The sequence below is a fragment of the Pleurodeles waltl genome, chromosome 9 (assembly GCF_031143425.1).
Source record: "Pleurodeles waltl isolate 20211129_DDA chromosome 9, aPleWal1.hap1.20221129, whole genome shotgun sequence".
Lineage (NCBI taxonomy): Eukaryota > Metazoa > Chordata > Amphibia > Caudata > Salamandridae > Pleurodeles > Pleurodeles waltl.
In genome coordinates, this window is record NC_090448.1 from 125,523,030 (window position 1) to 125,544,474 (window position 21,445).

At 46.4% G+C, this 21,445-nt stretch overlaps 1 protein-coding gene across 3 annotated transcripts in view; it reads right to left on the minus strand.

Moving 5' to 3' along the window:
* The window catches only part of PFKFB4 (6-phosphofructo-2-kinase/fructose-2,6-biphosphatase 4), a 247,940-nt gene that overhangs the window by 60,924 nt on the left and 165,571 nt on the right, over nucleotides 1–21,445 (minus strand). For all 3 annotated transcript variants that reach the window (XM_069206394.1, XM_069206392.1, XM_069206393.1), the window contains exon 7: nucleotides 19,497–19,618. In XM_069206394.1, the coding sequence (XP_069062495.1) occupies nucleotides 19,497–19,618 (122 nt within the window). The remainder of the gene's footprint in view (nucleotides 1–19,496; nucleotides 19,619–21,445) is intronic.

Here is a 21,445-nt window from a genome sequence, read left to right on the forward strand (position 1 = left end):
TGTAAAAATTGCCAAGTTTTCTGTTTGCCATTACTTATTACAATTATAATTATTATTTGTGGCATTTTAGAATTATTATTTATTACTATTATACTTGTTGTAATAACAATAATGGGACTTTAAGGCCACTGAAATCGGACAAGAGTAGTAACAGAATTCTAGGTAACAAATATCAACTCAATGGTGAAAAATAAATCCACAGAATCCCTTGCTGTGTGTGGCGACTGAATCAACTCTTTAAACCCCAACACGGCAAGACGGTCTAGGAACCCATCTCAATTGCCAGTGCCTGGAATGCGGCCACAAGATGAAGTTAAAAAAACAAAAGTCCATCTTTCTCGTATCTCACAGCTTGCTAGGTAATAAAGACTGGGAAAATGGTAAAGAAATCTATTTCTGTATATAGCATAAGAACAGGTATGAAAAAGTCTAGGTTGTTTGGGCGAAAAATTCTAATTGTGGAACTCAAATTATTGTCTGAATCCGGTATCACGAAAGTTCCAAGATATCTTTTGGTTGTATTCCGTTTATTAAAGGTTTTATATAAAAAGGATACAAGACGTGTTCAAAATGACATCCAGCACGCATAAGCAGCATGACATATGAGCACTGCCACAGGCAAGAATGTACAGATGTCACAGCACATTAAAAGTCAGTACAAGTGGAGTGCATCCTGTGCGGGAGATATCCATACAAGAAAAAGATGGCACAGACAAAAGAACAAATAAACAAAATTTTTATCTCCCTAAGGTAAGAATACCCAGAGAACCCCTTGTCCGGCAATGTTTCGGAGTAGTGCATGGGGGGTGGGGGGGTATAGGTTGGGGTGGGGGAGGGTCGCAGAATAAGAGTGAGCATCGTTTTCACTGCCAGAATGGCTGACGGGATGGCTACTCAAAGAGCTGCAGTGCTTTAAGCTTCGGAGGGGTGAAGCATGTGCGCTCCAGGCTAGTTAAGTAGTGGTTGCCACATACGTGTGAATCTGGTATCAGTGCGGGCCAGTTTGTAGAACAGCTGCTCCACTGCCATAACATGCCAGAGGCTTGTGAATCTTGGGGCAATGGAGGGGGCTGTAGTCTTTTTCCAAGCAAGCGATATCAGTATTGGCAGCACTCAACATGTGGCTAACAAGCCTCCAATCAGGATGGGTCATTGCTTCCAAAGCGAGGGGTAGGATGCACAGAATAACAGTGGTGGATGAGGCAGGGAGGGAAAATCTCACTGTGCCCTTGATGTGTGTAGTAGTATATAGTGATGAGGGAGCAGGGCCACCAGATGTGACAGAAATCCCCAGCCACCTCACCACAGCGCCAGCAGAGGGCCCAAGCTGCAGGATAGATAGTGTGGAGGCATGTTTCGGGTGTAGTAAAACTGAGCAATGAGTTTGTAGGCTGTCTCTTGGGGAATGCTTCTACATGTCTTGGGGATGTCACACCAAAGAGTTTCCCACTGTTTTTGGGAGATGCACTCAGAAGTGCTTGTTTGCCATTGGTATGGATGAGCGCAGGGACGTGTAGAATGCTGAAGCACATGGTAGATTCGGGCTAACAGTGCTCAAGGGCCATCATATGCCCTTACTAGCTTCTCTAAGGGGGTGTAGGCCTTTGCGGACTCCGATCATTACGGGGGGGAAGTACCCAGTGGTGCAACTGGCAGTTTTGCAGTTGCATTGATTCTGGGAGTTTGAAGTTGGATGTGCATTGGTCAAAGGACTCAATGGTGCTTCCAACAAAGAGGTCGTGCAGGGTTCTGCACTCCCCGGCCGCCCAGCTAGGGAATGTGTGAGGGTTGAGGGCAGAGGTGAAATCCGGGTTATGGGCAATCGCTGTGTTGGGAGGAGGAAAAGTGGAGAGGCCTCTCTTAAGGGCTAATTTATCTCGTATACCATGAACTGTTTTAGTGGGAGTAACTATGTCGGCACTCCTCTGTCTGGTGTGCTTAAGGAGTCCGGTCCAATAAGGGGCGGCATGCTACTGCTCTGTCCATGTGGGGCCAGTGTTTGTCACTCTCACGGACAATCCACTCAGAAATACAGAATAGAAAAACAGTAGTATTTGAGGAGGATGGGGCAAGCTAGACCACCCCTGTCCCTGGGTAGCATTAACATGGAGTTAGAAAGCCTAGGAAGTTTACCATTTCAAGAAATTGAAAGAGGTAAATGATCCTGGGGAGGACATTAATTTTTCTGACACTGATGTGACCCAGCCATGAGATGTATAGACATTTCCAGTGCCGGAGGACCTCCACTATAGACCTGTGGTATTCCGGCCGATTAGATTGTGTCCATGAGTACAGCGGGGGGCCCAGTGAAAAGGGGATACACATTGAAGAGCGGGGATGTCTTGGCAGGGTAGGGTCAGATTTAAGGCATACGATTTCACCATATTAATCTTGAAGCCTGAAAACTTACACCTGCAGGAAAGGAGGTGGTGGTTTGCGTGAGAGTAAGCAGGTAGGCATCTGCAAAGAGGTTTATTTTATGAGTTTGCCCTACAAAAGGCATGACACATCTGTCATTCGCTTAATGGTGATGATTAAGGGCTCAACTGCCAAGGTGAAGAGTAGGGGAGACCCTTGATGGGTGCCCCAAGAGAGATGTATGGAGCTCTTATTGCATCCATTGACCTGAACAGAGGTAGCTGGATTGACGTATGACACCATGATCTTGGTGATCATATCTGGCCTTAGACCAATCTTACGCAGGACTGCCTGGAGGAAGGGTCAGCTCATTCTGTCAAATGCCTTCTCCGTGTCAAGCAAGAGAAGGCAAGCTGGGCTTTGTGCCAGTGGGATGTCTCGACCAGAAGTGAAATCTGTTGTATTATCTGTTCCCTGCCTGTGGCGGATAAAACTAAGGTGGTCAGAATCTATATGGCTGGGTAGGTATTGGTCCAACCTGCTGGCCTAGATATTTGTAAAGATCTTGAAATCAGTGTTCAAGAGGGCCATCAACGAGAGAAAGAGCCCAGCGTATGGTCCTTCCCCAGTTTGAGAATGAGAGTAATTGCCGCAGCCGCCCTGGTGGGCGCGAGTCCTGTGTCCTGAGTAAAAGAGTTGAACAGTGACAACAGCCAATCCAGTAGACTAAGGAGCAATACACTGTAAAAGTTAACAGGAAATCCATCTGCGCCAGACATTTTGAAGGTCAGGAGCTCATGGAGGATATGATGGAGTTCCATGGCCATTATAGGGGCAACAAGGATCGATTGGGTCCTAGTCACAGTCCCGCAGATAAGCATCTATTGCCTGCTTGCTAAGGGATTGAGTCTCTTATGTACAGGGCTGGATGGTAAATGTGGAATGCATGTTGCTTGACTTTTTCGGTAGTTGTCCAGGTCGCATACCCTGTCCGGATTTTAGCAATGTGAGCCCCAGCATGTTAATGATGTAATTTACGGCCAGTAAAGAGCCAACCTTGTTTCCTCCCTCACAGTATCTCTGTTTCAGGGCCAGAAGGCAGAAGTCCGCATTATTGGTCCTATGCACTCGCAGGTGGCCTTGCGGCAACGCAGGCTGTCGCTTACTGCATCTGGAAGGCGACATGTGGTCAAGCCTTTTGGGAGCCTTAATCCCCGCTACCAGGTTCATCTGTACCAATCTGGTTTACCACGCTCTAGCAATGTCATGTTTTGCGACCACCTCCCTGATAGTAGCCTTGAATCCATCCCAAAGCATATGGAGCTTTGTGTCTGAAAGGGAGTTGAGAACGAAATAATCTACTATCCACCTTTGGATCTCTGCCATATCTAATGGGTCTCTAAGAAGGTGCAGAGGGGGAGACACCACCACAAAGGCATTGGACCATACTGGCTCAACATGTATGGCCAGAGATGGAGAGATCTGAAATGGCTGCCATATCAAGGTCGCAGAGGAGGGAGAGGGTGAGAAAAACAGTCAATGCAAGAGTAGGAAGTGGACATGAGAGTAGAACGAGTAGTCTTGTATGTCACTAATTCCAAATCCGCTAAGTTGCGCTTGAGTTCTGTGGACATGGCACCTGTGCACTAATAAAGACATCTTGGTCCAGTCCAACCATTGGTCCCATACCAGATTGAAGTCAACTCCCAGTATAATGTCTCCCTCCACATCGGAGTTGGTGTCAAAGGATTCCCCTAATTTATTGGCCCTGTGCTTGGTGGGAGATGTACAGATTGAGGGGTCTGGAGCCGCTTAAGATATTCAATTTTAAAAAGGGCCCTTCCTTGTCTTGACAGTCTAAGACTGTGGTGCAGAAACCCGCCTTGCATAGGAGGGCCGTCCCAGCGTTTTGGTAGAAACATGGGTCTGGAAGCGAAGGTCATACTTCGGATGGGAAATGTGTGGCTGCCGTCCGCCAGGAGATGAGTCTCCTGGAGAAGGATAACATCTTGGTCTTGTTGGAGAAGGTAGCACCCAACCTGTTTTCATTTGCTGGGCAAATTCATGCCCAGCACATTAAGGGAGAGCAATTTAACTTGATGAGCTGTTCCCATGGTAAAGGTGAGCATGTGCAGTTGGAAAGCAGGGGGTGAGCCCAGAGCAGGACCTGGCAGGTGAGGGTTGGGGAAGCCCAGCTGAGGAGTGTCATTACCTGTTCTAGGGTCATCTGAGTGGCTACAAGCCTGGAATGAGTCAGTCAGCTGAGAGCAGGGACAAGGTGGGAGGGGACCTACTGTTGGGCAAGTCTAAGAATGATATCGGGAAATGCAGGCCCCTGAAGACACAAATAGTCACCCAGCCCCCCGCGAGCGCATGACCAGAAACAAATATGACACAAACAAGGAAAACAAATAACAGAGGACCAACAGGGCCCAACAATGTCTTCCACATCGTCGGTATGGATGTGCACAGATTCCGCTTGAGGAGTCACCCTGAGACGAAGCAAGGCAGACAGGTCGCAGAGAATGTCTTCTGTCACAACAACTGAAAGTCAGTCAGATGAGGCGTTCTCAGGGTGAATATAGGCAAGCGGCAAGAGTTTTTCCCCAGTGGCCTGTCTTAGCTGGAATACGATCTCCTGATAACACCAAAGCTGAACCGCAACAGTGTCATCTTTGTAGGTAGGCGTGGGGGCACGCCTACATTGCTGCTACCTGGATGCAGGTGGACAGGAGTCCTTCTCCGTGTTTTTCAAATGAGCTATAATGTCCTGCTTGGCTTCCTGCTGCTCATTTTCCTTGTGCCACCGGACCTGTTGGTGAGATCACAATGTGCTCCAGACTGAGCATCACCCCTCCCAAGCATCGCCCTAGGGTGGGGATGAAGCTTTTTTAGTTGTGTCTTTAGGAATATCTAGCAGTTTCTTTGCCTCAGCTAGAGAGCGCTGGGAGTGCTGCTTTCCTTTCCAGTGAAACAGGAGAGCAAAGGGATAGCCTCATTGGTATCTAATGTCCAGTTTACTGAGCTTATCTGTGATTGGCCTGAATTCGGGCAGCTTATGCAGTGTAAAAGAAGAAAGGTCTTTGAAGAGTTGGAAAGTATGTCCACTGAGGGGCAGGTCTCCCCCTCAGCCTCTCCCATCCCACACCTGGATGTTTGCATGATGGATTATTTTTCAGTGAAGTGAGCCCTTGTTAGTATGATGTCTGGGGTCCAGTGCAACAGCGCTGGTGACACTCAATGATGTTGTCTGTTCTGTAAGTAGGCAGCTATAGCAGCCAAATGTAAATGAATGGAGGTACAGGCAAGGTATGACCCTTGTAGGTGAAGGAGGTAACAGACAGTGCCCTGCACAGATGGTGTGAAAGGATTTATATTTTTTGGGAGACAGTAGTTGTAAGGAAATGCCTCCTTGGCATGGTTACCCCCTGACTTTTTGCCTTTGCTGATGCTATGTTTACAATTGAAAGTGTGCTGAGGCCTGCTAACCAGGCCCCAGCACCAGTGTTCTTTCCCTAACCTGTACTTTTGATTCCACAATTGGCACACCCTGGCATCCAGATAAGTCCCTTGTAACTGGTACCTCTGGTACCAAGGGCCCTGATGCCAGGGAAGGTCTCTAAGGGCTGCAGCATGTATTATGCCACCCTAGAGACCCCTCACTCAGCACAGACACACTGCTTACCAGCTTGTGTGTGCTAGTGAGAACAAAATGAGTAAGTCGACATGGCACTCCCCTCAGGGTGCCATGCCAGCCTCTCACTGCCTATGCAGCATAGGTAAGACACCCCTCTAGCAGGCCTTACAGCCCTAAGGCAGGGTGCACTATACCATAGGTGAGGGTACCAGTGCATGAGCACTGTGCCCCTACAGTGTCTAAGCAAAACCTTAGACATTGTAAGTGCAGGGTAGCCATAAGAGTATATGGTCTGGGAGTCTGTTTTACACGAACTCCACAGCACCATAATGGCTACACTGAAAACTGGGAAGTTTGGTATCAAACTTCTCAGCACAATAAATGCACACTGATGCCAGTGTACATTTTATTGTAAAATACACCACAGAGGGCACCTTAGAGGTGCCCCCTGAAACTTAACCGACTATCTGTGTAGGCTGACTGGTTCCAGCAGCCTGCCACACTAGAGACATGTTGCTGGCCCCATGGGGAGAGTGCCTTTGTCACTCTGAGGCCAGTAACAAAGCCTGCACTGGGAGGAGACGCTAACACCTCCCCCAGGCAGGAGCTGTAACACCTGGCGGTGCGCCTCAAAGGCTCACCCCTTTGTCACAGCACCGCAGGACACTCCAGCTAGTGGAGTTGCCCGCCCCCTCCGGCCCCGGCCCCCACTTTTGGCGTCAAGGCCGGAGAAAATAATGAGAATAACAAGGAGGAGTCACTGGCCAGTCAGGACAGCCCCTAAGGTGTCCTGAGCTGAGGTGACTAACTTTTAGAAATCCTCCATCTTGCAGATGGAGGATTCCCCCAATAGGATTAGGGATGCGACCCCCTCCCCTTGGGAGGAGACACAAAGAGGGTGTACCCACCCTCAGGGCTAGTAGCCATTGGCTACTAACCCCCCAGGCCTAAACACGCCCTTAAATTTAGTATTTAAGGGCTTCCCTGAACCTAAGATTTTAGATTCCTGCAACTACAAGAAGAAGGACTGCCGAGCTGACAAACCCCTGCAGAGGAAGAACAGAAGACACCAACTGCCTTGGCCCCAGACTTACCGGCCTGTCTCCTGCCTTCCAAAGAAACCTGCTCCAGCGACGCTTTCCAAGGGACCAGCGACCTCTGAATCCTCTGAGGACTGCCCTGCTTCGAAAAAGACAAGAAACTCCCGAGGACAGCGGCACTGCTCCAAAAGAACTGCAACTTTGTTACAAGGAGCAGATTTAAAGACCCCTGCAAATCCCCGCAAGAAGCGTGAGACTTGCAACACTGCACCCGGCGACCCCGACTCGACTGGTGGAGAACAACCAACTCAGGGAGGACCCTCCGGCGACTCTACGACTGTGAGTAACCAAAGTTGTCCCCCCTGAGCCCCCACAGCGACGCCTGCAGAGGGAATCCCCAGGCTCCCCCTGACCGCGACTGTCTGAACTCCATTTCCCGACGGCTGGAAAAGACCCTGCACCCGCAGCCCCCAGCCCCTAAAGAAACGGAACTTCTGTGCAGGAGTGACCCCCAGGAGGCCCTCTCCCTTGCCCAGGTGGTGGCTACCCCGAGGAGCCCCCCCCTTGCCTGCCTGTATCGCTGAAGAGACCCCTTGGTCTCCCATTGAAACCTGAAGGAAACCCGACGCGTGTTTGCACACTGCACCCGGCCGCCCCCGCGCTGCTGAGGGTGTACTTTCTGTGCTACTTTGTGTGTCCCCCGGTGCCCTACAAAACCCCCCTGGTCTGCCCTCCGAAGACGCGGGTACTTACCTGCTGGCAGACTGGAACCGGGGCACCCCCTTCTCTCCATTATAGCCTATGTGTTTTGGGCACCTCTTTGATCTTTGCACCTGACCGGCCCTGAGCTGCTGGTGTGATAACTTTGGGGTTGCTCTGAACCCCCAACGGTGGGCTACCTTGGACCAAAAACTGAAACCTGTAAGTGCCTTACTTACCTGTTGAAACTAACAATAACTTACCTCCCCCAGGAACTGTGAAAATTGCACTGTGTCCACTTTTAAAACAGCTTATTGTGTTTTATGTAAAAAGTATACATGCTAAAGTAATGATTCAAAGTTCCTAGAGTACTTACCTGCAATATCTTTCAAAAGAGCTATTACATGTAAAATTTGAACCTGTGGTTCTTAAAATAAACTAAGAAAAGATATTTTTCTATAACAAAACCTATTGGCTGGATTTGTCTCTGAGTGTGTGTACCTCATTTATTGTCTATGTGCATGTACAACAAATGCTTAACACTACTCCTTGGATAAGCTTACTGCTCGACCACACTACCACAAAATAGAGCATTAGTATTATCTCTTTTTACCACTATTTTACCTCTAAGGGGAACCCTTGGACTCTGTGCATGCTATTCCTTACTTTGAAATAGCACATACAGAGCCAACTTCCTACAGTAGTGTACAAACTGTTTCCAACTGACTGCGTAGTAGGCTCCGGTAGTGGGCCTGGTGGCCTCTTTGAAAATAGGCATGCATTCTTCCAGTCTGGTAAATTAAGCTAACCAAACTCTAAAACGTCAGGAGCCAAATCACAAGGATGAGCTGCCCCAGAGTGCACAGTGTTGTGTGAGAAGGTCCGGTCTGTTGGGAGCTTCACATGAGGCAATATTGAAAGCTCGAGCAAGGTGGTGTACCATGGTTGACATGCCAAGGTTGGTGCCAGAAAGATGAGTGAGGGATATTTGTCTCAGCCTCTGGACTACAAACACTTTGGGGTGGGAGAGGCTGAAAAGCATAGGCAAATATCCCTGACCAGTTCACCCATAGGGCACTACCAATGGACTCAGGGTGCAGTAGCCTGGCACCGAAGTTTAGGCATTTTGCATTTTCAGCCTTGACAAACAAGTCGATTTGTGAAAACCCCCAGTACTGGAAGTACAAAAGTAGGATTTGGGGGTGGAGTTCCAATTCATGGACCAGTTGACGCGCCCTGCAGAGAAGTTCTGCCACATCGATGTCCACCCCGGAAATTTGTTGTAAGACCAAATTTACTTTGTAATACATCACCCACCACCAGATGTTCTGGGCTACAGTTGACAACTAAATTGAGAGTAAGCTCTCTTGTTTTTGTAGGGGAAACATAGCAGTGATGTTGTTTGTTCAGGGTAAGACTGTTTTTTCCTGTATGAGAGGATGGAAGGCCCGGAGAGCAAGCTGAATAACCAGAAACTCAAGGTGATTGATGCGGAGGGATTGTTGTACAGATGTTCACTTCCCCTGAATGGTAAGGTGATTGACATGCACACCCCAGCAGATGAACATGGTGTGCGTGGTGATAGTCTCATGCAGAACCAGATCTAAGAAGGACCCCTCCAGCAACAGGATGTGTTTTCCACCCCTGCAGAGAGTCATGTGTGTGGCACCAAACTAACACTAGATCCTCTAGAAGACCCTCCGCTAGAGACTACTGCATGCAATGGATGGATGTGGAGTCTGGCATGAGGAACTATGGCCCAGCAGGATGCCATCATTCCCAGCAAACTCATCACAGTTCTGACTGTTATTTGGCGATCTGGCAGAAACAAAAGGTAGCAGTTTTGAAACGCTTGCACTCTTGCTGTACTGGAGAAAGCCTTCCCCAAGAAAGGGCTGTACTTGGAGGGAATGGAGATGCGATTTGGTCAGATTAATCGTAAAGCCTAGACTGTGCAAGTTGTGAATTGTGGTCTGGGTGTGCGCTAGGCATACTTGCTGCACGGTGGTCTTGATCAGCCAGGTAAGGAAACATGTGGATGCTGCTCCTCCTTAGTTGAGCTGCCACTTTAGCCAGACATTTGGTGAAGACCTGGTAGTGTAGTCCACTCACCCTAACCTACAGGCATCTTCAATGCGCTGGATGGATGGATGTGAAAGTAGAAGTCCTTCAGATCGAGGGCGGTTATGACGTCTTTCAGCTGCAGTAGTGACATGACGACTTGTAAACTCACCATATGAGAGTGCTCTGACACAATGTATTTGTTAAGAGGTCTGAGCTCGAGGATGAGGGAGCCATCCTTTTTGGGGTTTAGGAAATACAAAGAATACAAACCCCTTTCTGTGGTGCTGTGTAGGAACCAGTACTATGGTCCTTGGCAAGAAGGGCCTGTACCCTCCTCCTGAAGATGTGAATGTTCCAGCAACCGTTTGTGTAGGCAGCAGGTGGGGGGGAGGGGGATGTTTGGTGGTGTATGAATGTATACTAGACAGTATCCCTCCTTTATAATGTCTAGGACATAGCAATCAGAGGCAATTTCTGTCCAACAGGGCAGAAATCCCTGTAGCCTTTCCATGACAGGTGTTGTGTGATTTGGTGGGTGGGGGTGGGGGGAGGGAGAGAGAAGACAGTGTTTTGGAGGGGTAGCCTCTTCAGAGGCTGTACCCTTTCCTTTGCCCTTGTTACCCCGGTATCCACCCCTACAGTAGTCCTGTGAAGGTGACTGTCGCACGGATCTTGAAAACACATGAGAGGTTTCCGGGGTGGGTGTTTTAGCTGCACCACAGTATTGGGAACAGGGGAAGGAGCCCCAATAGAGAGGTTTGTAGGGTACCCATCACTTTCGCCATATAAATACATTTAAAAAAAAATATTTTCTAGCATCTAGTCGACCAGAGGGGCGAAGAGCTGCTGGCCATCACAGGGTACATTTAAAAGGTGCTGCTGTACCTCTGGCTTAAATCTTGAGGTGCGCAACCACAGGTGGTGGCACAGAGAAATGTTGGTGTTTATGCCATGAGTCGGTGTGTCTGTGGCATCCAATGCGCAGCAAATGTTTGTTTTGGAGATTATCTTGACATTCGTCACCAGCTCTTACCCCTTTTTATGATACTGTTCTAGGAAATGCTGGACAAGGTCCACCACCTGATCTGAATGGGCATGGTCATTCAGAGATAATAGGCCTAAAGAGTTAGCAATGCATCAATAATTAGCAGACTGCACCGTTAGCCTTTAGCCCCTGGCATGAATTTTATTACCCTCTGTTAGAAATGGGAGTTTCTAGTTGGCAGTGGTTTGCACCCTGTCCAAGAAGGGACTCTTCTTTCTACTCAGGATAAGGGAGTCACACATCTAAGATGTGCTCACCTCCTTGGTAGCTTGACACAACCAGTCAGGTTTATCTCAGAGGCAATGTGTAAAGCATTTGCACATAACACACAGTAATACATTGAAAACACTACAAAATGACACCATACCGGTTTTAGAAAAATAACCAATATTTATCTGTGTAAAACAAGACCAATATGGGAAAAATCCAACATACAGTAGTAAAGATATGAATTTTGCAACAATTACTTAAAAATACAGCTCCTTGAAGTTGATAGCTCTGTCGCTGCATTGTGAACATGTGACTATGAGCCAGCTACGGTGTCGGGAAGACCAGCAAACCGTACCTTGGAAACGCAGAGCGTCGTGGTCCCTGTGATGAGATACGAAGTGTGGTGTCGCTGGCCTTAACTGTTGTCCGTTCCAGAGGTTGGTGCAGGGGTCATTGGGCCCTTGAAGTCACATGCGTTGCAGATCGAACTCCGTGCTGATGATGAAGTCAGGAGCATTGGGGAGTTGAAGGCGAAGGCGTTGGGGCTGCGGTGCAAAGCACGACGATGTGACGTGTGGTGCCCATAGGTCACTGTGCAGGCAACGGCTGTTATGGCATCCTGCGGCGTCAGTGAGACCAGGGATGTGGTGTGAAGCGGAGCAGTGCGATGCGACACACGGTGTCTCCAGGTTGCTGTGCAGACAGCAGCATCGTAGTTGCTCAAGCACGGTCGTCAGTAGGCCCAAGGCTGCGGTACAACGCAAGGTGGCCTCTGTGCTGCGTCTACGGGTCCTGATGCAGGCACGGGTGTCTGCTGACGATGCTGGAGTCGATGTCGCTGGCGTCGGTGGACCGGGGCTGTGGTGTGGGAATGGACAGTGCTACGTGTACCTCACGAGCGGTGTCCCCAGTTCATGGTGCCGGCAGCAGCATCAGTGTCAGCGTAGAGAGTTGTCATCAGGGATGCCAAGGCTGCGGTGTGAAGCGAGGCAATGCAAAGTGATGCGAAGTGAGGGCTGACAGGTGAAGGTGCAAGTAGTGGCTCATTGACACCAGCGGCAGAGAGACCAGCATTCTGGTGTGAAGTAGGGCACGGCTTTGTGCAGTGATATCAGATCACAGTGTAGGCAGCGGCGTCATTGATGGCCTCGTGTTGGTTTTTCTTCTGTTGCAGCACAAAATACATAGTTCCCAGCGCCGTAGGCAGATGAATTTGAAGTATTTGATATGCCTGAGACTACCAACAGGAGGCAAGCTCTACTTGAACCCTCGGAGAAACTTCACAAGCAGGATACACAGCAAAGTCCAGTCTGTGTCCTCTCCACAGTAGGAGAAGCAACTGCAGGCCAACCCAGCAAAGCACACACAGCTCCTTGCAGCTCTTCAGCTCTTCTCCCTGGCAAAGGTTTCTCTTGATCCAGACGTGTTCTGGAAGTCTGGGGTTTTGGGTCCATTACTTATACTCCGTATCTGCCTTTGAAGTAGGCAAACATCAAAAGAAAGTCTCTGTTGTTCAAAAGATCCTGCCTTGCCCAGGCCTGGCTCCAGACACATGCCACGGGGTCAGAGACTGCACTCTGCGAGGACAGGCACGGCCCTTCCCAGTGCAGGTGTAAGCAGATTCATCCCACTCTAGCACCAGGAAGACCCATCAGGGTATGCAAGGCACACCTCGACTCCCTTTGTGTCACTGTTTAGAGTAAATTCACAACCAGACTAACTGTCAGTCTGACCCAGACATGGATTCAGCAGCCAAGCAGAGGCACAGAATGGTTAAGCAAGAAAATGCCCACTTTCTGAAAGTGGCATTTTCAAACTGACAATCTAAAAAACAACTTCATTAAAAGATGTATTTTTAAATTGTGAGCTCAGATACACCAAACTCTATATCTCTATCTGCTACCAATGGGAAATTACACTTAAGAGGAATTTAAATGCAATCCCCATGTTAACCCACAGGAGGATTGAGGGTTTCTTCAAAAGTCAACTTCCCCTTGTAAAAAACTGTGTCTTTCAGTACTTGCAGAGGTTTTTGATAGGATCCATATTCAGCTAGATATGGATCTGTTGCTGCTTGGCTTTGAGATGTTCTTGCATTCACTGAAAGATTTGCTGTTCAAAGTCCTCTGAAGTGGTGGAAGAATTAGCTGCAGGCGGATGGGGTAGAAGAGGTATGATGTCCAGAAGGCACCAAAGTCGATCTCTGCTCCCAATGATTCGGGTAGGTGTCCCTCAGATCTGAAAGCTTCAGGTTGGAGTGTCTCTGCTCCAAATGCTTGGGGATAGGGCGTTTAATTTCCAAATGCTTCCGATCCACCCCTTTTGGTTCTGAAGGTGGACAAGCTGCATCTTAGGATCCGGCACCAAGGTGGCAGTCAATGTTGGAGGCTTCAAGGAGGACTTCGGTGCCAGGTGTGATACAGGCGTAGGGTCCAGTTCGGAATAGTGGCGTTGACCATGGTCGGAATGAAGTGGTGCCTCAGAGGTTGCCTGGGAGGTCAAGGTTGGTGCCTCTTTCTGGTGAGTAACGGAAGTGATAGTACTCACTTTGGTGTTTGGCAGACCCTGGGCTTTCGGAGGGTCTGCTTCTTCAATATTCGCCTCAGAGTTAACACTTTCTAGTGAGAAAGGCTCCTCGATTTTGATGACGGGAGTGTCTAACTGTTCGACATTCTTTCCCCCCCCCCCCACCCCCCACCCTCCCTTTATTCCACCTCCAAAGAGATCCAGGGTGTCTTCCACCTCCATTAGGTGTGCCATGCATGCCGAAGCTCTTTGCTTCTAAAGGGTTTGACTCCGGAACGTGAGACATGCTGAACAGGAGTCTTTGTGCTGGTCGGGGAATAAACACAGATTGCAGACTTCGTGGAGGTATGTCCTCAGATACTTGGCGTAGCAAGTAGGGCAGGACTGAAATTGAGTCTTTTACATCATAGAGACATTCTTGACCTCAGTGATGGTATTCCAGGAGATCTTAGCACCAGGATGGGATATAAAATTACGCAACAGTGAAGACCGATGAGAAAACATGATTGTTTCCACAACCGACCAGAGCCCATATCGACACATCTGAACCCGATGGTGGAGAAAAAAAGTAATCAAAATACTAACAATGGATCTGATGCCCACACACATTACCACCAACACATGGAGTCACTGGGTCTTGTGACTCGAATAGGCTGATATGAAAAAAAACAAAAAATAAAAAAACACATCTTACACATCCAAGCCCAACACTAGATGGCTTAAGTATGGACAGCATGGGTATGTACACCCACACATGCCACGAACTGAGGTTCGCTTCAATGAAGCACTGCCCTGTTAAGAAGCAGAAATTTATACCCAAGGAGTCTGCATAGTAGTCACATGAAAGTACCAACATGTACTGCGATTTCTATGCATAAAACAAGAAGAGGTAGCCAACCCTGGACTCAGAGCAGGTTCAAATCAGAAAAACATTTAGGGTCTGATTTTGAGTCTGGCAGGTGGGATTACTCAGTCACAAATGTGACCGATATTCCTTCCACAGTATTACGATTCCATTATATCCTATGGACAATACGGCGGATGGGATAACAGTCATGTTTGTGACGGAGTAACCCATCCACCAAACTCTAAATCAGGTCCTTAATAGTCTCCTTAATTGTGCTTGTCAAACCTAGGTTGAGTCAAATGATATTCCCAGCCTGATAACTACTGGGGATGCTGGGAAAACTAGCTCTGTCATCTCCCTGTTTTAAATATAAGAAAGAGCAGTAATCAACTAGTGGAGCAAGTGTGAGCAGACTGCCATACGAACGGATGGTGACCAGTATAATGCATAAGAAAGCAATTAACGACAGAAAGAGCAGGAATGCTAGGCAGAGTAAAGATTACTGTATTAAGTCTGCTGACAAAACAGGATTGGCCATCCAAAAGGGCAACTCAAAAATGCCTTTTAAAGATAACTCCATGAAAGGATGTGGACTTTCACGCACTATTTGTTAAGTTCTCCAATGATAATTAAGGCTAATTGGTGATGTCCTTACTGAGGTTTATTCATCTTCCCTACTGAGTTTAATTCATGATACGCCACTGAATTCCTAAGGTATGAAAGAAATATGGTTAAACGGAGATTTGTCATTGTGTGCGGTTTTTAGGATGGGAAATAATGTGGAACCTATAATTACTTGTGTCACTGAGACAAACAGAAAGAAAACAAGTAAAGGCATATAGGCCAAAGAGTCTTGTGATTCGCCGGAGAATAAGAGTGAGAGGGAAGAGACTGCAGTCAGGAAGAGTTACCACAGTGGAATCTCCTTGCAAACTTTAAACATTTTCAAAAAATGTGAATATAAACCAAAGCAATATGGCACAAGTGTAGGAAAACAAATACTTCACATTGTTATTGAAATATATGTGCTTCAGTAGGAGTTGCATTTAAGTCAAGGGTCTCTTGGTGATTACTGAAGATGATAAAAGTAATCACTGGCAAAGCCAATAGGTCTTGCCTATGCAAGAACTACTGGCTTTGGCAGTACGTTTTAGCCATTAAAATACACAAGTGTGGCTGCTGTTCAGTATGGCTTAAAATTAGTGTTAGTGGCGTGGTTTTAGGGTAGAGTGGAATAGGGTAGATTGGCATAAACTGGAGTGAGGGAAGAGTGGGGTGGGGTGAATTGGGGTAGATTGGAGTGGGGTAAAATGGGGTACATTAAAGTGGGATAGGGTGGGGTAGATTGGACTGGGGAGTTAGGTAGATTAGCGTGGTAGATTGATGAGGGGTAGATGGTGTAGGACAGATCAGCTACATTAGGGTAGGGTAGAAAGGAGTAGGGGAAAATTGGGCAGACTGGGTAGAGAAGTGGGATATATTGTAGTGGAGTGGGGCAAACTGAAGTGGATTAAAGTAGATTGCAGTGGGGTAGAATGGGTGGATTTAGTAGGGTAGAATGAAATGGAGTAGATTGGGTAGGTTGGAGTGGAGTAGATTGGAGTGGGGTAGACTGGAATGAAATAGGAGCCGGGTTGTTTGGAGTGGGGTAGACTGGAGTGGAGCTGGATAAGAGTGGTGTGGGTTGATTGGGGTGGGGTAGATTGCAGTGCGGTAGATTGTAATAGGGTGGAATAGATTGGAGTGTAGTAAAGTGGGTTAGACTGGACTGAAGTGAGGTAGATTTGGGTGGCATGTAGTAGATTGGAGTGAAGTGGAGTGTGGTAGTTTGGGTAGAGTGGTAGTTTGGGTAGAGTGGAATGGAGTGTGGTAGATAGGAGTGGGGTAGATTGGATCGGAACAAACTGGGAGTGCATTGGAGTAGGGTGGACTGGGGTTTGATAGATTGGAGTCGAGTCAAGGTTATTGTGGAGTGAGACTGGGGAAGAGTGTAGTGTAGTGGGAAGATTAGGGTAGATTGGAGTGTGGTATATTGGGGTAGAGTGTAGTGGGCTACACTAGGGTAGAGTGGAGCGGGATAGATTGAGTGGGGTAGATTGGGTTAGAGTGGGGTAGACAGTTGTATAGTTTGATGACAGATTGGCGTGGGGTAGATTGAAGCAAAGTGGAATGGGGTAGATTGGGCTATGCTGGAGAGGAGTGGTGCAGAGTGGAGGGGTGTGTCATGGAGTAGCGTGGCATGGAGTGTCGTAGAGTGGAGCAGAATGTCAGAGTGGAGCGGCGTAGTGTGGATCACGCATGGTGTGGTAGCACACTACCATTACAGACAACACATTTTCAATTGGAATGACAATTACATTTCCAACGAAATACGGTTTTAGTGCACACAAATAATAATGTGTTCAAATGTCATCACTTAGTTTATTGATGTGTTTTGATCGTATTCAAATATTTGTTTCCACCACACTTCAGAATTACAAAAAAGTGCTTGATTTGTACTAATTCTGCTAAATTTAAAAACATCAGCACAGTTCGTTTGTTGTCTGTTGTGTGCTAGAAAAAATACAAGGCATCCTACACCTCCTTCTCTAACATTGATACTCTGCAGGATTGTCACATAATTACTGTCACTTTGAAGTTAGAGAAAGAAAAGTAACCTCCAAGCTCTCTCAGCACAGCAAATATGACAAGGTTTGGGCAAAATGAGGGACAAACTCAATCTAGACAGCCTAAGGAAAATAAAGGCAGAAAATGTGAGTTATAAACCACAAAGCCAATTGCAAACAAAGAGCACAATGTAGTTCTAGGTCAACTTTCTGAATGCCCCAGTATGTCTGTAGCAACAAATGTTGTCTTGTAGGCTTTCGCTTAAAAGGAGGACTGTTTTGGCAAAAGTACTGAAAAATGGTGCATTGTCCACATTCTTTTGGCCTCGTTCAATTGCTTCCTGGTCATAAGAAATGTTGTTCCATACCCACTTTAAAGGTAAAAAAGATAGAGCTTTATTAGCCACTGATGGAAGAATCCCAAGGGCAGAGGCAGCGTGGCTCGTAGGGTTGAAATGTGAACTTTAACCGTAGATTGCCTTGTTCATAAAAGGCCAGGGAACTTTACACAACTACAACATTAACAACTTCCAAAGATAAACAGATGGCAGACTGCTGCTGACAGGGAGGATGACCTTTGAAACAGAAGGTTATAAACGCGAAGACTTGGCCATGCAGATCCACTGGGATAGCATTACTGCCACCACATCTGTCACTTGTGAAATCCTAGCCCAGAAACATAAGGAATGCTGCTGCCAAGAAAGCTATCGATCGGAGCATAGCGTACGAAAGAGCAGGGAGTTAGAAGGGGTGGTGGACATGGACTGACAATTACTGGACCATATTTGAATAGAATATTGACAACATAGTATAAAACTTCTTAAAGTGTAAATCCAAATTCTTTTTGCTTTTTCCATACATATATGCACAGTCTCTCCCGGGTATTTTACCCCGTGTTGAATCACTTGTGTATTCCCACAGGTGATTCAACACTTCTGCAAAGTGGATGCTAGAAGAGGGATGTAGCTATCAAGGTTGAAATTGCTTCAGAGTTAAGAGGCTTAACGTGTCACTGGATTCAAGTCATGGCAGTCTCCTACTGCCCACCTCGGAGGTATGCTACCAATATTCCTAGGACCATTTGCACCATTACAACATAACTCAAATTTCAAGTGGTCGGTGCGTGTTGGTGTGTCTAGGAGTCCTGCATTTGGCCACCCTCCGATATCAAATACAATATGGAATGACTGAGCGTGGGAACCTAAGGGACATCACAGCAGCCCGTATTTCTTAACATGTAATGCAAGTGAACGAGATTCAGAAACATGACAGCCATTCAAGATGGTAAACCCACCCTGACTGTTACAGAAGCTGAATTTAACACTCGGGGTTGGGGTTGGCTAAATACAAATAATTAGGGAAGTATCAAAAACATATGTGGTTAAAGTTTTCCGTTGCAGGGATCATTCTCTACATTCCTTTGATAGATCTAGATCCCAGAACACACGATATATGTAACTCCCTCCCCAAAGGAGTATTTTACAAACAAACAGATGCAACTCACACTACCCTGTGCTACAGAAAAGTTTCTACCACAAAATAATTGCTGTAGTCTGTTTAAATGCTTTTTTTTGTCTTGATTCCGATGAAAAGAAAAAGGTTAACAATTATGGTGACTCTGTTTCGAGTGGTGGAGGGCTCTATCATAATCCCAACATTTTTAGGGAACCATGCCCTAACCAAATATTTGGCCACAACACTAATAGTTAAATTAACAGATTATTTTACCATCACTGGTTTTATTGGTGGATTCTTTCAATATAAAATTAAATCAAATGTCTCCTGGGGGGGCTTGATCCCCCCTCACGTCGGAGTAAGAAACAAGTAATTCTAGAACAATTCTTCCACATCTGTATAAAGGAGTAAGCATGGACTGAAGAGACAGAGGGGCACACAGTAAACGTGAAAGGAAGTAGAAGCAAACTGTCTGTTGTACAACCTACATGGCTTGAGTCCAGAAGACCAGAAAGGAAAAAACAGAGACAAAAAAAGGAGGAAAAAACGTCCGCAGACTTAAGAGCACAGCAGTCCACAAACTGGGCCCCATGGTTTGTAAATACAGTGTGAGAATGGCAAGAATCAGTGAACATCTAGACTGGCAGGAATAGTATAGTTATTAACAATATATACACAGACACACACACAGTGGAAAGGGGCATAACTCCTTACACTTGTACATAAATAGGTTTTACAACATAGGAGTAATTAGCCCAACCACTACATGCCAGGTTACACTTTTGGTGAGCAAAGGGAAACTCTGTCAACAAAAAGAGGACAGCGTATGCTGCATAAACAACATATAAAGTAATTTCAATCACAAATGGTAATTCTTTTAGCAACAACAGAAGAGAACAAAGCTAATTGTTCTGGGCCAGACCCCTTTCAACCCCTCAAGATCACAATCTTCACCCAGATTATGGCTTGTCATCATTCCAGCTCCCACCATAATTCCTGTGACACTTACTTATCCAAGGTTTCACTGATTGTTTCATAGGAATTCTTGTAACATTCGATTCTTTTCATGAAGTCTTCTGTGGCTTCCTCATTGCTGCAATCAGCATAGTCTGGACTGCTTAGCTTCACTTGCTATGGGAAATTTAAATCAGATTACTGATCCACACACTGCAGTATATGTGCATAACAAAGTCTGAAATAGCTTTACATCTAATGGAAGATGAGTGGGCACATTTAGGGAGCTGTGAAACAGCACATCTGCAATGCTGCAGAGTCAGGCTGCCAAGGGCATCACAGGTCTCGAGATAATGTTCATGCAGCAGAGGACAACACACAGAGGACACAGAACTCATTATTGCAAAAAAACGTACAATACAAATCTAAACCTATAATAAATATCTGATGTTCCAACGGTTTAAATAAATGTGTGGTTGTGTGCATCCGTACCATACCAATTATAATCTATAGATTTCAAATGCAATGTTTGCTACCCGTCTGAAAAAGTGCAGAAAACACGCACAACTCAACCATAAGATAAGCTTGTGCACCAATGTGATTTTTCCCCCCCAAGATATGTGTAAGAAATTGGTGTAACAGCTCATGCAAAAAAAATAAAAAGAAAAGCAAGCACAAGCCTTCTACGTGTTACAAAGAGACTGTGTTTCTAGTTAGGCACTAGACGAGACTAGCAAGTTTAGCCCATTCCTGTGAATTTGTTTAGTTGGGGAGCATAAAGGCTGCACATGCATCTCTTGGCTTCTCCTTTTAGGTGAGCCTTCAAATCAGGACGTCACTAGTCCTAAAACAGAGCCTTGTGACAACAGGAGATTCCAGATGTGAGCTTCTGGGAGAGTTACAATGTGTGTGAATGTTCTGAGAAAGCTGGAAGTGGGGAGGGGGAAAATGCAGAAAGTAGTGAGCAGTACTTTGAGTGTAAATCTAACTGAAGATCCGGTTGTTTGCTGAAGTTGAAATTGGTGCTGCCCATTAATGAAAATAAAATCCCTTCAATCCTTCAGAGCTTGCAGACTTTTGTTTAGATCAATCATGAGCCTTGTCTTACCAGAACTGAAAGACTCTATTGCTAAAATTCTAGTGCACTGGCTCTCCAAGCACTCTACATAACTTGTTGATTCTTCAGTGAAGGAACCATCTGCACAGAGAGGCTATAAACAATGCCTATCAGCAGTCATGTGTTAGGACCCATGCAAGTTAATCGTCCAAAGATACTCAACTCCACCACCTCTTTCCTGGCCTTCGGGGAAACCTGGGGTCCAAAGAGGTACTCTTCGTCAACTAAATTATGTTAGAAACCTTTTGCACTAATACAGCTAACAGACATCTGTTGCCTTGGCACAAAATCCCTCTGTAACTGCCAGAACACGAATTGTGCTTGGGTTTCCCTCTTGAACAAGTATATGGCAGCCTTTCCCCATTCAGCCAGCTACTAGAACTGGATATGAAAAGTGATCAGTTTCCTGGTGAAATCATAAGATAATTGGCACCCAACACACTGACGGCTTGAGACACCGCCTACAATTTAGGTGCAACCGCTTTCAAGTCAATATTATGCACCTTCTAATAATGAAAATAGCTGTCCTCAATCTCAATCACTTCCTGCCTTGCACAAGCAATAAACAAACATCAGCTTAGCTGCCCTTGAAGCTGTAACAAAACGTGACGGAGGCTGACCTAGTCGCTGCAGGTTCAATTTGGGTGTAGGACTCCTTTCTGATTTACCCTGTGAGACTGAGCCTCAATTCACCACTATCTTTAACTTACTAAAAACTACAAAAATCTTTACTGAAGGAAGCACGGTAGGGCCAACTTTTAATCAAGAATAGCTATTAATCACAATTGGATTTAAAAGAAAAAAAACAAAGAATCCTTTAAGAACAGGTATTCCTTTTCTGAGACAGTGGAGGTGCTGCACACCTACGTGGCTCCTACCAAGGATGA